Consider the following 13,723-nt stretch of genomic DNA (forward strand, 5'->3'; position numbering starts at 1 on the left):
GCGGGGTCAGCGCGGGGCCGAACCGGCCGGGCCCCCACAGTACATTACCCCCTAGGGGCTCTCGTGCCTCCCCGGTCCCTCCAACAACTACCCCTGTTGGTGTCGATGCATGGGTCACACCTCCGCAACCCGCTACCCATTCCATACCACCACAACCTTGCTCACCCACACCTCGCACCTCTCGTTCCATACCCTCCGGACCAGCCATACACCTCACTCTTGGCCTCTCACGAACATCCGGGTCTATCTCGACCCCCAAGCTTATTAAATCACCTGGCGCATCATACGCACGACCATATTGGTCACCACTTACACCGGGTCCTCTTTCTTTTCGCTTCTCCTCCATCACCTGCGAATCCCTCATCCGGTTAATGAGCACATCATCACGATTCGAACACAGACTTTGGACCAATTCTTTTACTTCCTCCTTTATCTCTTTCTTATCCTCTCTCCGTCGCTTTTTAATTTCGCTCACCCCCTCTTCCACTTCTTCTAATTTCTGCTTCACCTCCTTCATCTCCTCGTGCGCCCCTTTAAGTTCTTCCTCTAACTCCACTTTATTTTTTTCTATGTGCTCCCGCACCTCCCGCTCTTTAACCTCCATCACCTCTACCACTTTGTTCATTTTTCTCGTCAAGTCCTCATGTACCGTCTGACACTCTTTTTTAATTACCCCTACGTCCTTTTTCATCTCCTTCTGCGTCGATTTTAACCCCTCTATTACCGCTGTGTTCTTCTTTACCTGTTCCCCCAACTCCTTTTGTCCCACTGTCAGTTGTTCTACTCCCAGCGTCAACTCCTCTATACCACTTTGCAATTTTACAGTCCCCTTTCTCACCTCCTTCTCCATGCGCTCCTTACAGTGCCTCACCTCCTCGCGCACTCCTCCGACCTCCTCACTCACACCTCTTCTGATCTCCTCTCCCATCACTTGCATCTCCTGCCCAGATGCCACCCTCATCTGCTCCATTTCCTCCCTGTGAGCATCCAGTTTAGTTTCTACCCCCATTCTGACCCCCTCTATCTGCTGCCCCATTTGTTTAACTTCCCTTTCCGCTTGGTCCCTCATGTCCCTCAATTTGCCTTCCATGGTGTTTTCTAACCCCTCTAACCCATTTTTCACTCCCTCTATCTGATTCTCCTGGGCAGCCATTCTATTTTCTACCCCCATTAACCCCTTTTTCACCTCTTTTATCCCGTTGTCTAACCCCTCAAATTTGTCGTCTAACTTCCCAAATTTCTTGTCTAAACCCTTAAAATTATTGTCTAACCCCTCACCGGTACCCCTCGCTTCGTCCCTCATTACCCCCATTTGGCCCTCCAATCGCTCATTCTGAGCCTCCATCCAGTTCCCCATTTGTCCCATACTGCTTTTCAAACCTCTAATTTGGTCTCCCAATTGCTCACCCATTTGTTCCATAAGGGCCCTCATTTGCAGGAGGAAAAGGTTCGAATCCACCAGGGGCGCTGCCACGGTCGCGGGCGCGGTGACCAGCGAGGCGCCATTTTGCGCTCCCGCAACGTCGGGCGCAACGACGCTATTTTGTGCGTCTGCTACCCTCACTGCTTCACTCTCCTCGCGTCCCTCAATTTGGTCCTGGACCGACCCTGCCTCACTCTCCTCTACCGGAACCCAGCTGTCTTGATCCGCCATTGCGCGACTTTCAAAATTCGGGTTTTTATATTTGGTAAAACACAATCGAATTTCGTCGTTATAATTTCGAGCGCGGGAAACGCGCTCCGGATCGAATTCTACCTCCCAACACCAATTGTTATCCTAGTGGTACAATTGGTGTTCCAAAATTTGGGCCTAATAAATTTAGTCCCAGGTCCGAATCCGACACTCCTGACACCAATTGTTACAGACGCGGTTGTGGATGTTAGTTTACCGAGCGGTTTGGTATGACCACGTCTGCACAGTTTACCCGATTATGCTCGAACGTTGACTAAGTCGCGCTATGCTAAATCAATGATGGAAAAGACACAACGGCTGGATTAAAATGACACGACACCAAGGGTTCAGTTCTCAAGACCTCCGGAGGAGGTTATATTAGGGCGGAAGGTCAGATTACAACGACAAGAGGGACAGCATAGGAAGATAGGCACTTAGACACAGTCTTATCTAGCCCCGACAGACGACAGATAAACGGGACAAAACTGACTCACACGGGGATTGATGGCAAGGAAAGCGGGTAGTCGATGGCTCAAGGTGCACTCTTGGCTCAAGGACAGAATCGACCCGGTCCGGTCCAGAGATGCGGGAGGTCGCTCAGCACTCGGAGGTCGCGACTTGTCTCTTCTTCAAGCTGGGGGCGCATCTGACGTCACGTCCGGTAAGTCGCTGCGTATATCCGGCGGGGAGTGACACGCCCTCGGCTCGTTAGCTCCGCCCCAGATGGAATCGGCCCGTTGCTTCTCATTGGGTGCGGGGGTTACCGGCTCCGCCCTTGACGAGGGGCCGACAGGCAGCCCCTTCGTGGTAACCCCGTCGGCGCACATGGGTAATGGCGGCTAACCGAGCCGGAGTGAGGACGCACACTCCCCGCGCCGCGCCGCCCCCAATCTCCTCTGTTGTTGTAGTTGTAGTTGTTGTTGTTGTTGTTGTAGTTGTTGTTGTTGTTGTTGTAGTTGTTGTTGTTGTTGTTGTTGTAGTTGTTGTTGTTGTTTCATGGGGAAGATGGGAGGAGGTAAGGGGAGGTCCTAAACTCACTACTGGTGCCATACAATCACATTCTGGTGCAACGAAGAGTCAGAATTAATGGAAACGAGTCCTTAACTGACATAGACTAAGAATAACTAGCAAGATGTCCGAAAGTTGTCTACGTGAGATGCGGTGGACCTGGGCACGACATTTAATGGGGGAAAAAGGGGAAGGTCGGTTCTACAGAGTGTTATTTACAGGCAATGGGACTAGGGAATGGGGGATTGGGGATAGTTGGGGAGTATTGGGGAAATAGGGGAGTATTTACAAGCGGATATTGAGGCCAAATGCCATATCCGCAACAATATATATATATATATATATATACAGTATATATATATATATATATATGATTGAAAAGTAACTTGTAAAGTAACTCCCTATTTTAAAATATTTAGAAATTATTTATTTATTGTAGTATTTTTCTCAAATTTTTAGTGTTTGTTCCTTAATGTATGAGAATTTAATCTGTGTTGGTTTTTTTTCAGATTATTTTTTGTTTGAAATTCGGAAGCCCTACAAACATGGCTCTTACCCTGCAGGAGCGTGCCCAGCTAGCGGCACGTTACGAAGTTTGGATGCTGGCTTGGTATGAAGATTGGTCTGATCTCTGAAAATATCCTCTGGTCTGATGAAGCGGTATTTCACATCGGTGGGTTTGTGAACCGTCACAACTGCTATTACTGGGCAGGAGAAGATCCTCGTGTTATTTCTGAAAAAACGCAATATCGGCCCAAGGTAACGGTGTGGTGTGGATTGACTTCGGAAAGGATTGTAGGTCCCTTCATTCTTCGCGATACCATGAATGCCAAAAGGTACCTCACCATGCTGCAAGACGAAATCTGGCCAATTATCAGTGCTTCGGAGAATGTTGAAGATTTGATTTTCATGCAAGATGGCGCTCCTCCACATTTTGCTATTGTTGTTCGTGAATGGCTGAATGCCCACTTCCCTGGGAGATGGATGGCTCGTCGTGGTCCGTATGAGTGGCCAGCCAGGAGCCCTGACTTAACACCATGTGACTTTTTTCTTTGGGGTTGGGTAAAACAGCAAGTCTACTGTACCAAACCAACGACTTTGGAAGAACTTGAAGGGCGAATACGAGAAGTTATGTCTTACATCCCACAAGAGTTCCTGGTGAAATCAGTTGACGCGGTTCCCGGGCGGCTTGAGAAGCTGGTGGCGAATTCTGGTGCCCATATCGAATTTTAAATAAAACTTCATGCTTTACGCTTTCTTCTTATATCCATTTCTTGTAAAAATTATAGTTAAGAAATAAATTATAAGTATTTTAAAATAGGGAGTTACTTTTCAATCACCCTGTATATATATATATTGTTGAGGTTTTGAGATTGTACAAATAACATCATTAAAGGTTAAAGGTTTGACCCCCATAGTTAGTCCACAAGCAACACATAGGCCCATTAGAATTAGTTATGTCATAGTATGTGTAAGAGTAGGCCATTTCCCTAGTGGCATCTGCGTTGTGTAAAGAATTGAGCTTAGGTCCTTTTCATTTTGTGGCCACCCTTCATTTTCATCAATGGGCAAACTCGATCCTGCGCCCCATTTTGGCTGATCCCTCCGTGTGTGGTGCTTTGGCTGCCAGCAGCATTAGCTGCCCTTTGCTCGCTCAAACTAGTCGGGTAACCACCAGGTAGGCCTGAAAAGAGGGAGGAGCGCGAGGGTCGGGGTGTAGCCGCGACAAGTAGCACGTCAGAAGGCGGTGACGGTAAGGGCTCCCAGCCAACCAGGGCTGAGAGGGCATGGCTTGATAGGGCGTGGCACGGCGCATTGAGTAAGTTCGAGAGGGTTCGCTGGGCAAGGCTATACAAGTCTTCATACAAAGCCCTTGAACAGGACTCGTGGGGAAAGGGCGTGCTGAGAGGACTGCAACGAATTGCGCTTTGTAAAGGGACTGTATGAGGACCGAGCGAACTGGCTGATATGAGAGAACTGATCCGGAGCACTCGTGTGAGAACAGCACTGAGAGGACCGGCGTGCACACGACACTTTTGAGGCCTTGATTGAGAAGCGCGTATTGAACTGTCCGTTTATTACGTATGCAGCCCCGCGAGTGTAACCGCCAAAGCTAGCCCTACCGTTCGCCCTGTAATAATCCCGTGTGCGAAAACGACACGTGGAGAGATCCTGCCGTCTGTTTCATCTGCTTCACGGTGCGAGTTGGGGACTGGAGAGCGAGCTGCCTGGACGCCATTCCTGGACGTGCTGACCTGGTCAACTGCAAACCCCGTGTGAGTGTGTCTGAGAGTGGACGGGCCCGTTTGTCCTGGGATAAGTTAAGACTGCTTAAGGCTGCACTGTGTTTTCTTCCTCTTCTTCTTATTGTACAAAGTGTAAATAAATCGTGTTATTCCTTTCTTCCCAAATTCGACCGTTTCAGTGATTTCCCCCATTGGGTAAGCGTGGCACGATGAAGAACCGCTTGGATCGGGTTTTAGTCATTGATAACGGCTCGGGTCACGGGTTCGCTACCGCTCGGCATTTCCACCAACACACGTGATTCGGGCGGGGCTTATTTCCTTGTTTCTGGGCGGCGCGAGTACTTAGGTATTAGTAGTCCTCCGACCCTACTTCGCGCTGTCCAGGAGTGATGTCATAGGTCCCGGGTCCTGTCGGCTAGTAAAAGACAAGGGGACTAATCCCCCCTTGGTAAGGGGAAAAGGCCGACGCTGAGATCCGCAACAATATATATGTATTCACACGTGCGCAAATACACTCTAAAAACCTGACATAACCAAAGCATTGTGCCGTTAGTAGTTTAATCCATTGTAATTCCCAATTGCAGCGTCTCAGTGTACAAGATCTTATTGGGGACAGCGTGGTCAAGAGACGAGAAGCCTTGGATTTGGGTGGACCAGGAGGCATTCTGACCCCCATGGACACCAGCAATGTTATCTGTTGCCTCTCAACTGCTGTGGACAGGTCAGTGTTTCCACATGTCACAAAGAGCTTGCTCGCATATCCTTTAATTTGTTCTACTTTCCTCAACAGATTTCAATGGCAGAGCAGAAGGGGTTTGTGGGAAGGTGTTGGGCAGGAGTGGTGGAAATATCAACTGAATGAGATTCTCTTATTTAAATTTGTCTGAAGTTTTGAGACATGGTTTACGGAGAGGTGACAGGTTAAAGATCATCAACTTCTACCTGAGTTGAGGGTTGATATACAAGGAAATACTTTTTACAACTACAGTATAGTAATTCCTCACTTAACATTGATTCGGGAAAAAGTTTTTATAATAATGTCGCTGATACAATATGGAACTTGTATCCTTTTAACGTCTTGATGTTGTTTGAAGCGTGATTAAATCCCTTGTTGAGGGTTTTGGACTCATTGTTATAAAGTGACACTGGTGAGTCCAGAAGTAAAAAAAACAATTAGTTTAGAAATTAAATTGGAGGTTTAAAAGCGGTTTGATTCATGAGAACGAGTGGTTGATATTGAGAGCGCTTGTGCTGTCCCATGAACTCCACCACTCGCCCCTACACTCAACGCCACCTCTAAAAATAACCTCCACACCTATCACTGGTGAGTGTTGTCTCATTTGAATATACACTTATTTTACTTCTTTTTTTAAATGTGAATCGCTTAATGCTTAAAGTCGCATTTTTCGAGAACACAACTACGACATTAAGTGAGGACCAAGTTTATTGCTTTAGATAGCATGCATAAAGTAGGAGAACTTTATATTGGTATTTAAGAAAAGTTATGTCCAGAATGACTGGCTTTGTTCCTTGGAAGGGACATTGACTTTGCTGTCCGAGCTGCCTGTGCAAGTTCGAGGCTCGTGTAAGAGCTGACATCCATCACAAAAAACAACAACAAACGGACACACAAAACATACAATAAAGGGAGCGGGAGACAAGATGGGGAGAGAGAGGGAAGCACACAAGTACAACAGCAGAGAACAGGGACAACGGAAGATCTGTGGGAGGGAGAGGGCTTGGGGGGGGAGGTATGGGAAGGCGGGGGGTGGGGGGTTGGGGTGGGAGAGGTATAAAACACATGGACACTGCTAGAACTTCCAGGAAAGAAAGAAGTCGGTATTTCAAAAAAAGTGGATCTGGGGTGAATTAACGGTGGTAGAATTAATTCGACTTTTAATGTAATAGGCTGAAGTACAACCCTATTTTACTCATTACACTGAGGGATAGGGCTCTTACCACAAATGTAAACATCATACTGTATATATTCTGTATGTCGATAGAGTATTTGTGATATGGGCCTGATTCCTTCCTCCCCCACTCCTAATTTCTGCATGATATATTATAGAAGTCTTTCAGCCTCTGCTGCTTCTCACTCCCCCTGGCATTTCAGGTAAGATGTGGTTGAATTATAAACACAAAGGTGATGTAATGTGTTATGTGCAGGTTTTTTGAACAGGCGGCATACAAGCTGAACCTCACAGCACTCTTCACTTTCTTGCATTACTTGCGGCAAGCATCGCGTGCCCAGCTCTTTGACACTTCAGCTGATACGGCTCAGCATCTGCTGACCTCACCTGGTAATACTTTACACCTGAATACAGCATTGATATCACAATTGTTATTTATTACATTTATTTAATTTCGAGCATTGCGACATCATGAACACATGTTACAATGTACAAAACAGCTGCTTAATTGTGTGAATGAATGACCTCAGGGTATGTTTTGTCTGATATCGAATTTCCTTTTTGTTCGCCTATGGTGTTTGAACACATGAACCTTGGTCCCTGGGAAATCAAACCAAAAGCTTCACCAAAAATAATTTTTGCACAGCCGTATTGTCAATTATGGTTTTAAAATCTAAAATCTGTAAGAGTTTCGGGATTATTAGAATAGTAAGATACTTGGAGGATGCATTTATAAGACTCCTAGTATTAGGAAGGAGCAGAAGAGAGGTGTTCATGAAGAATTCAGAAAGGCCTGTCTAAAGGATAGAGTGTTGATTATTGGGAATTTAAATTTGCCAGGGATAGATTGGGTCTAGGAATGGGGAAAGAGCAGAACCAAGGAAGATTTTCTTTCTTTTCTGGAAAAACCAAGGAAGAAATGTAAAGGGGGAAACACCAACACCAGAGTCGAAGTGAGAGCGATATAAAGGGGAGGAGGATAAGGACACATGGGGTGAACAAGCTGAATGAAACACGGCAATAAAGGGAAGGTGAAAGTGAGGATGAAACAGAAAAGGACCAAACCAAATAACTCGCAAACAAAGATTGGTGAGGGAGAAGGTGGGGATCACAATAACCTGGAAAAAGGGAGTGATTTGGAACAGGGTCATTTGGGGTAGAAGAGTTCATAAGTATGGATGGGGGATTACCTGAGGTAGTGGTGAACAGTTATCTTGAAGCCCTCCAGGGAAGAATAGGACTGAAGAGACGAGGGAAGTTGGTTCCACAGGTGAGAGAATATAGGAACAAATGAGTGCAAGTGAGCCTGGATTTTGGGAGCTTAACAAGAAGAGGGTTACTGGCAGACCATGTGCCTCCTGCAGAAACCTGGAAGGGATAGAGCCAAGAGAGGGCAGAGGGTGCAAGACCAAAAAGGAGGCGGTTGAATACAGAGGGGACACCAACCTGTCTGCGATACCAAAGTAACAGGCTGAGGCACTCATCTTCGTCAAGGGAAATACCAATGATTTTGAGGACCTTGCTTTCCATGGCATCAAGAAGGGAAAGGTGTGAGGGCAGGGGCACCAGCCAAAAGGGGAGAGCAGTACTCCATCAAGCTGCGAATGAAGGCCTTGTAGATTGTCGAACGTTCAGATTGGCTAAGAAAAGATCTTGCACGATGGAGGATGCTTCAGTAGCGCTAAACTTCCATGTTTTCTTTTAACAATCTTTAAAGTCATCATTTTATTAAAATTGAAGTACATATTTGAACACTACCTGGGGTATCATGTTCTATGAACTCTCTAGTTAACGGTAAGCAGAAGGCATTCCTTAAGTACAAAATACCGGGACTAGAGTCCAAAATCAGTATAGGAGTAAACCGAGGATATTTACGACAATAACTCAACAAGCCAAGAGAGGATATGAAAAGGATATGGCCAAAAATATTAAACTTTGTAGCAAGACAATCTAAAAGTATGCAAGGGGTAAAGAAAGAAAAGGTTAAAACAAGTTTGAACCCCTTCAGGAAGAGCACAGGAGATTTGTTTGATGACCATGATGATGAAGTATTTATTTGTTTATTTATTTTTTTCTTATATATTTACATGAGAACAGTCAGTTTATCAGAGAAAGCCTTTCCACAATGCTAGCTTGGAAAGGGAAAAAGTAATTTTTATAACGTGATATTTTCTTAAGCAAATTTGTGGTGTGTAACTCAAAATAAGTATTTAGGAGTAATTGTCGCCAAGCATTCGGTGCCGTGTCAAGCAGAAAGTGGAGGGCCACCTAGGCCACGATGGACTTTTGGATCCATCAGGAGGGGAATTGTATATACTACAGATGAAAGTACTGCTCATGGTGTATAGAAGTCTATTTACATTGCAGCCACGGTATTGCGTTCAGTTATGGCCACCTTGTTGTATTATTGGATGTAGCTGCAATGCAGAAGGTTTAGCTTAGAGCAATCAAAAATGGTTCTCAGGGCAATGTGTCTTACTTTTAAGGAAAGAAGGGGAAAACAAACAAAGCTGTGTTTATGTAAGAGAAGATTACCTAGCATTATGATAGAAATAGTGAAAATTGGAAAGATAGTTGATAGAGTAGATTAAAGTTTAAAATTTTTTTATTGGAAACTGCCCAAAACAAGGCATATAAAGCCACTCTATGTAAGGGGCTAAGGAAAGGTTAGAAGAAGATAAGTATAAAGGAAAACAAAGGAAAAAAAAAAATTAATTTTAAAAATAACAAGAAAACATTCAAAACAAGAGTGAGACAGCACGAGGGTTAAAACTATCTGCATAGCCTTTCGTTCTGCACTTTGGATCAGCTATAGTGTCTGGGTGAGCAGAGATGGCTAACCGAGTCTTGCGTCCAAAAACTCATACGGGAGGATCCAAGTTAGAAAGACCAACAGAACATTTTCCATGAAAATATCTGTCGAACAAACCAAGAGTTGCAACTAACCTATGGTGAGAGAGGGTTGAAGAGTTGAACCCATCTCCGCACCAACCAGGTTGACTATGCGTTTCTGGAGCCTATCAAGTAAAGACAAGTGGCAAGGTGGTGCTCTGGCCCAAATGTGGCAACAGTACTCCATGAGGGTTTTATACAGGTACAAAACAGCCTCAGGTGGTAAATACCTCTGCACTCAATAAAGACAACCAACTTGCTTGGTAGCACTCTTAGCAATACCAGAACTGTACTTATCCTATCGGAGGCTAGAGGAGATGTCCAGACGAAGACTCCGAAACTCAGATGATTATGTTAAGGTTGAAGACCCCATGTGCAAAGAAAGGAACGACCTGTTTCTGGAGCGAGATATGGACAACAATTTAGTTTTCTTTGCCAGTCTTACCCCCACTTCAGCACATTCTCTAGATCATTGTCCAGTGAAACTCCAACCTCATTACGAATGGCGTTGAGCGAATCAGCAGATGTGTAGTAGAGTGAGGAGTCATCAGCATACATGGCTAGCTGAGACAGAACATCATCAGGAAGATCATTTTATTTTATTTATTTATTTGATGATCAAAGTAGATTCTATGTGATGGTGGTGGGTAGTGTTTGAACTAAAGGGCACAGCTTGAGGATGAAGAGAACTAGAAATGAGATGGCACAGTAATGTAACAAGTGAAATGCGTTGTACTCTTACTTTGGTGTCCTGATGAGGTGCAGCCTTTGATTGAAACACGAGAACATTTATCCATAGTATTTAGCACTCGGCTTCATTCAGTTCATATTGCCAGGACTTGACTATAGCCCTGGTGTGATTATTGTATTTTCATTGTCATTAAAGTCATTCCTATTATGGAAATGCTGTAAAAAAAAAAAAAGAAGCAATTAAAGGCCAATATGCCTTGTTCACTGGAACACCAAACACTGGTGCCAGAAAAGATACCTTTCTGTTCGCAGGGCGTTTTCGGCCAACAGCCAGCCGTGGAGCTGGCCTACATCTGTTCAGGCTTGGTGATGTGGCTCTGAAAGTAGTGCGTGACCCGAGGCGGCCACTCTTACACCTGCTTCGTGTCTGGTCTGTCGTTGCACCACATCTTGTTGAGGTTTGAAGTTACAATATTCTCGCTGTCCGAATGTTTCTAGTTTCCAGCATTAACTCCATTTGCCCCACAATCACACCTTTTGATCATCGAGGTATAGATGTCTAGATTGAGCTGTGTAAGCTTTACTCGACCACACATATCATACGTATTGACGTGATTAGGCAAGGGGTTGTGACTGCCCACAGGTGTGGCCAGATGTTTCCACGTACAAACGAAGAAACAACAATCCGCATCACAAATGGCGACCTAATAGCTCGGGAAACATGACTCATACCACAATGTCTGTAACGCGAAAATAAAATAGCACAGCTACATCACCCTTTTTGTCTAACCGCAACTCTTATTCTAACTTTGTCTTTACCACAGCATTTAAAAGTGGAAAGGTAAACAGTTTCAAGTATTTCAATTCAATGCAGGGAATATTTAAATTGTCTTGAGAACAAGATGATTCATTTGAAGTTGCACAAAAACCAAACGGTTAGTGAAGGGCTTGACAGTATAATGCACAGCAGACGGTAGCTTATCAATTTTCATAATGGAGTTCAGGGTTTTACGGCAGATAAAACAATATCGAAATGAAGGCCTTGTATGATTGAATTGACATGGGACCGTGCTGACATGAGCTTTGTCGGAGACTTTTTTTCTAAGAACACATTGGGTCACAGGCCACAATGGCTTCCTTCTTTCAGAACCAACCAGGCATAAGGATTTTCACAAAGGAGGAATTCCCCCTCGTAAGGTGGAGTTGCAAAGTGATGAATGGCATGGAGAACCGCTACCAGGATTCCAAAGCAAAATAATAAACTTACAGATGCAGTGTGCCCCAGACAAAGGATTCATGTCACATTGATTCTGATTCAGCTTCTCTAAAGAGTGCTTTGAAACGGCTGAAGATTTCAACTCCTAACGAGGGTTTGGCACCAATTTCCAACAGCTGCAGGTTTTCACTCGTGCTATGGTTATAAAATCCAAAACCGGAACCAAACACCAGGCTGACATGCCGGAGGTGAGAAAGCATCAAAATGGGATGGGACGGACAAGGAAGCAACCCACTGATAGTTATTCATACGGATATAAATCCCCATGTGCCCACGAGACTGTGAAGGCTTAAACAATGCCTAAACCACTCACATCACGAAGAGGTAAACAGGGATAGACGTCACAAGACTAAAATAACTGGGTCCCCATGTGATGCTTTGCATGGGGTGGCGATGTCTGGCAATTGTCCTGGCGAGAGAGATGATGGGGTTAGGTGCATAAGGCCTTGTGGTGACTGACTAACACACATGTGGGCTTCTCCTTGCCTGACGCTGAGAAGGGCGTCGTTCACAAAGTCTGCTCACCCACCTCTCTCTCTCTCTCCCTCTCCCTCTCTCGTTAGCAGCCCTCTCCATTGTTCAGCTTGCTCTGTCAGACAAGCACTGCACTTTCAGTGTGGAGTTGACGAACAGAACTGTCAAACTGAACTCCCAACTCATTCGACTCAACTCTCGACTGACCCCGCTTCCCCCCGCCCTTCAGCCTTTTATTACCGTTACCCCGTGACCGTGCACCTCTGCGTGCCCATTGACTCACTGCTCAGCTTCTAGTGATTTCTCACATTTAGGTCCCTGAGACCACTGTCTCAGCATGGCTCTTACCTTCTGTACAGCCGTGGAGTCCACCTTTTGCCTTCCTCTAATGAGGGCTCAGTGGTTTGTGGAACTGGCAAAACAATTTGTTAGAGCAACACATGGACAGATTACAAAAGGAACGATTTAAACAATTACTGTTGAAGGCTTTAGACACATTACGGAAGGAGAGGTGTTGACTTCAGCTTCTGAACACACTTTGGCACATGCCCTATCAATTTTACAAATAAATCACACACTTATGCTACACATTAATTAATGGCACAACTAGTATATCCTATGGCCGTTCCTGCAACAATATCATTGGTGAAGTGCAAGGCTCTCCATCAGGATAAAAATTGTCAACATTGATTTCACTTTACCTATAAAGTAAATGCTTGAATAAATTTTCAGAATAAAACTCCAGGCCAAACATTCCAAAAGACAATGTGTCATTGGCTTAATGGGACATCACATGAAAGTGGGGGCAATGGATATAGGGAGCTGAATTGTTTATTACTTGCAAAATCGAAAAGTTTTCAAGTATATTGGTTGGTCTCTGTTTGTCTGTCCGTCAATCGCCTACAGGTCACAATTTCAAACCAATCTTCACGAAACAATCACACAGATGGTAGAGTTGGTCCTAAGCAAGAAGCCTATTGATTTTGAGGTCAAAGGTCATCTTGAGGTCAAATTTATAAAATTGTCCTTTTTCATCCGATTGACTTGAAAATTGAAAAGCATTTGCATATCGAGTCACTAAATTGGGACACCAACTATTTAAAAGGTCAACGGTCAACTCAAGGTGAAGCTTCTAAAATCATCAATTTTCATCTGAACAATTGTCAATTTTCATCTGATTAACCTGAAAGTTAAAGAGCAATTGCATTTTACATCACGGAATCGGAAAACCAACTATTTTAGGGGCCAAAGGGCCAACTCAAGGTCAAACTTCTAATACATCATCAATTTTCATCTGAAAAATCATCAATTTTAATCGGATTGACCTGAGCTTTAATTAAGATCGTCAATTTGAATTTGAATGAAATGGACAATTTAATGTATCCATGGCAACCTTTTTATTTTGGGGAGGTAGATTTTGCAAGTATCGTGCTCTGCATGACATCTTGTTGTTTTTGTATTTGCTAAATACCTTCGTTCTCTATTTAAAAATATTTCCACAACCATCGAATCACTTGAAATTTCTACTTGTACCCCATTATGCCTTCAAAAGCAT

The 13,723-nt window shown here is 44.4% G+C and overlaps 1 protein-coding gene across 2 annotated transcripts in view; it reads left to right on the plus strand.

Moving 5' to 3' along the window:
- The window catches only part of ARFGEF3 (ARFGEF family member 3), a 167,502-nt gene that overhangs the window by 97,369 nt on the left and 56,410 nt on the right, over nucleotides 1-13,723 (plus strand). For both annotated transcript variants that reach the window (XM_078774049.1, XM_078774050.1), the window contains exons 20-22: nucleotides 5,511-5,647; nucleotides 7,093-7,226; nucleotides 10,731-10,876. In XM_078774049.1, coding sequence (XP_078630175.1) covers nucleotides 5,511-5,647; nucleotides 7,093-7,226; nucleotides 10,731-10,876 — 417 coding nt within the window. The remainder of the gene's footprint in view (nucleotides 1-5,510; nucleotides 5,648-7,092; nucleotides 7,227-10,730; nucleotides 10,877-13,723) is intronic.

The sequence above is a fragment of the Myxine glutinosa genome, chromosome 3 (genome assembly GCF_964187855.1).
Source record: "Myxine glutinosa chromosome 3, kmMyxGlut1.1, whole genome shotgun sequence".
NCBI classification, from domain to species: Eukaryota; Metazoa; Chordata; class Myxini; order Myxiniformes; family Myxinidae; genus Myxine; species Myxine glutinosa.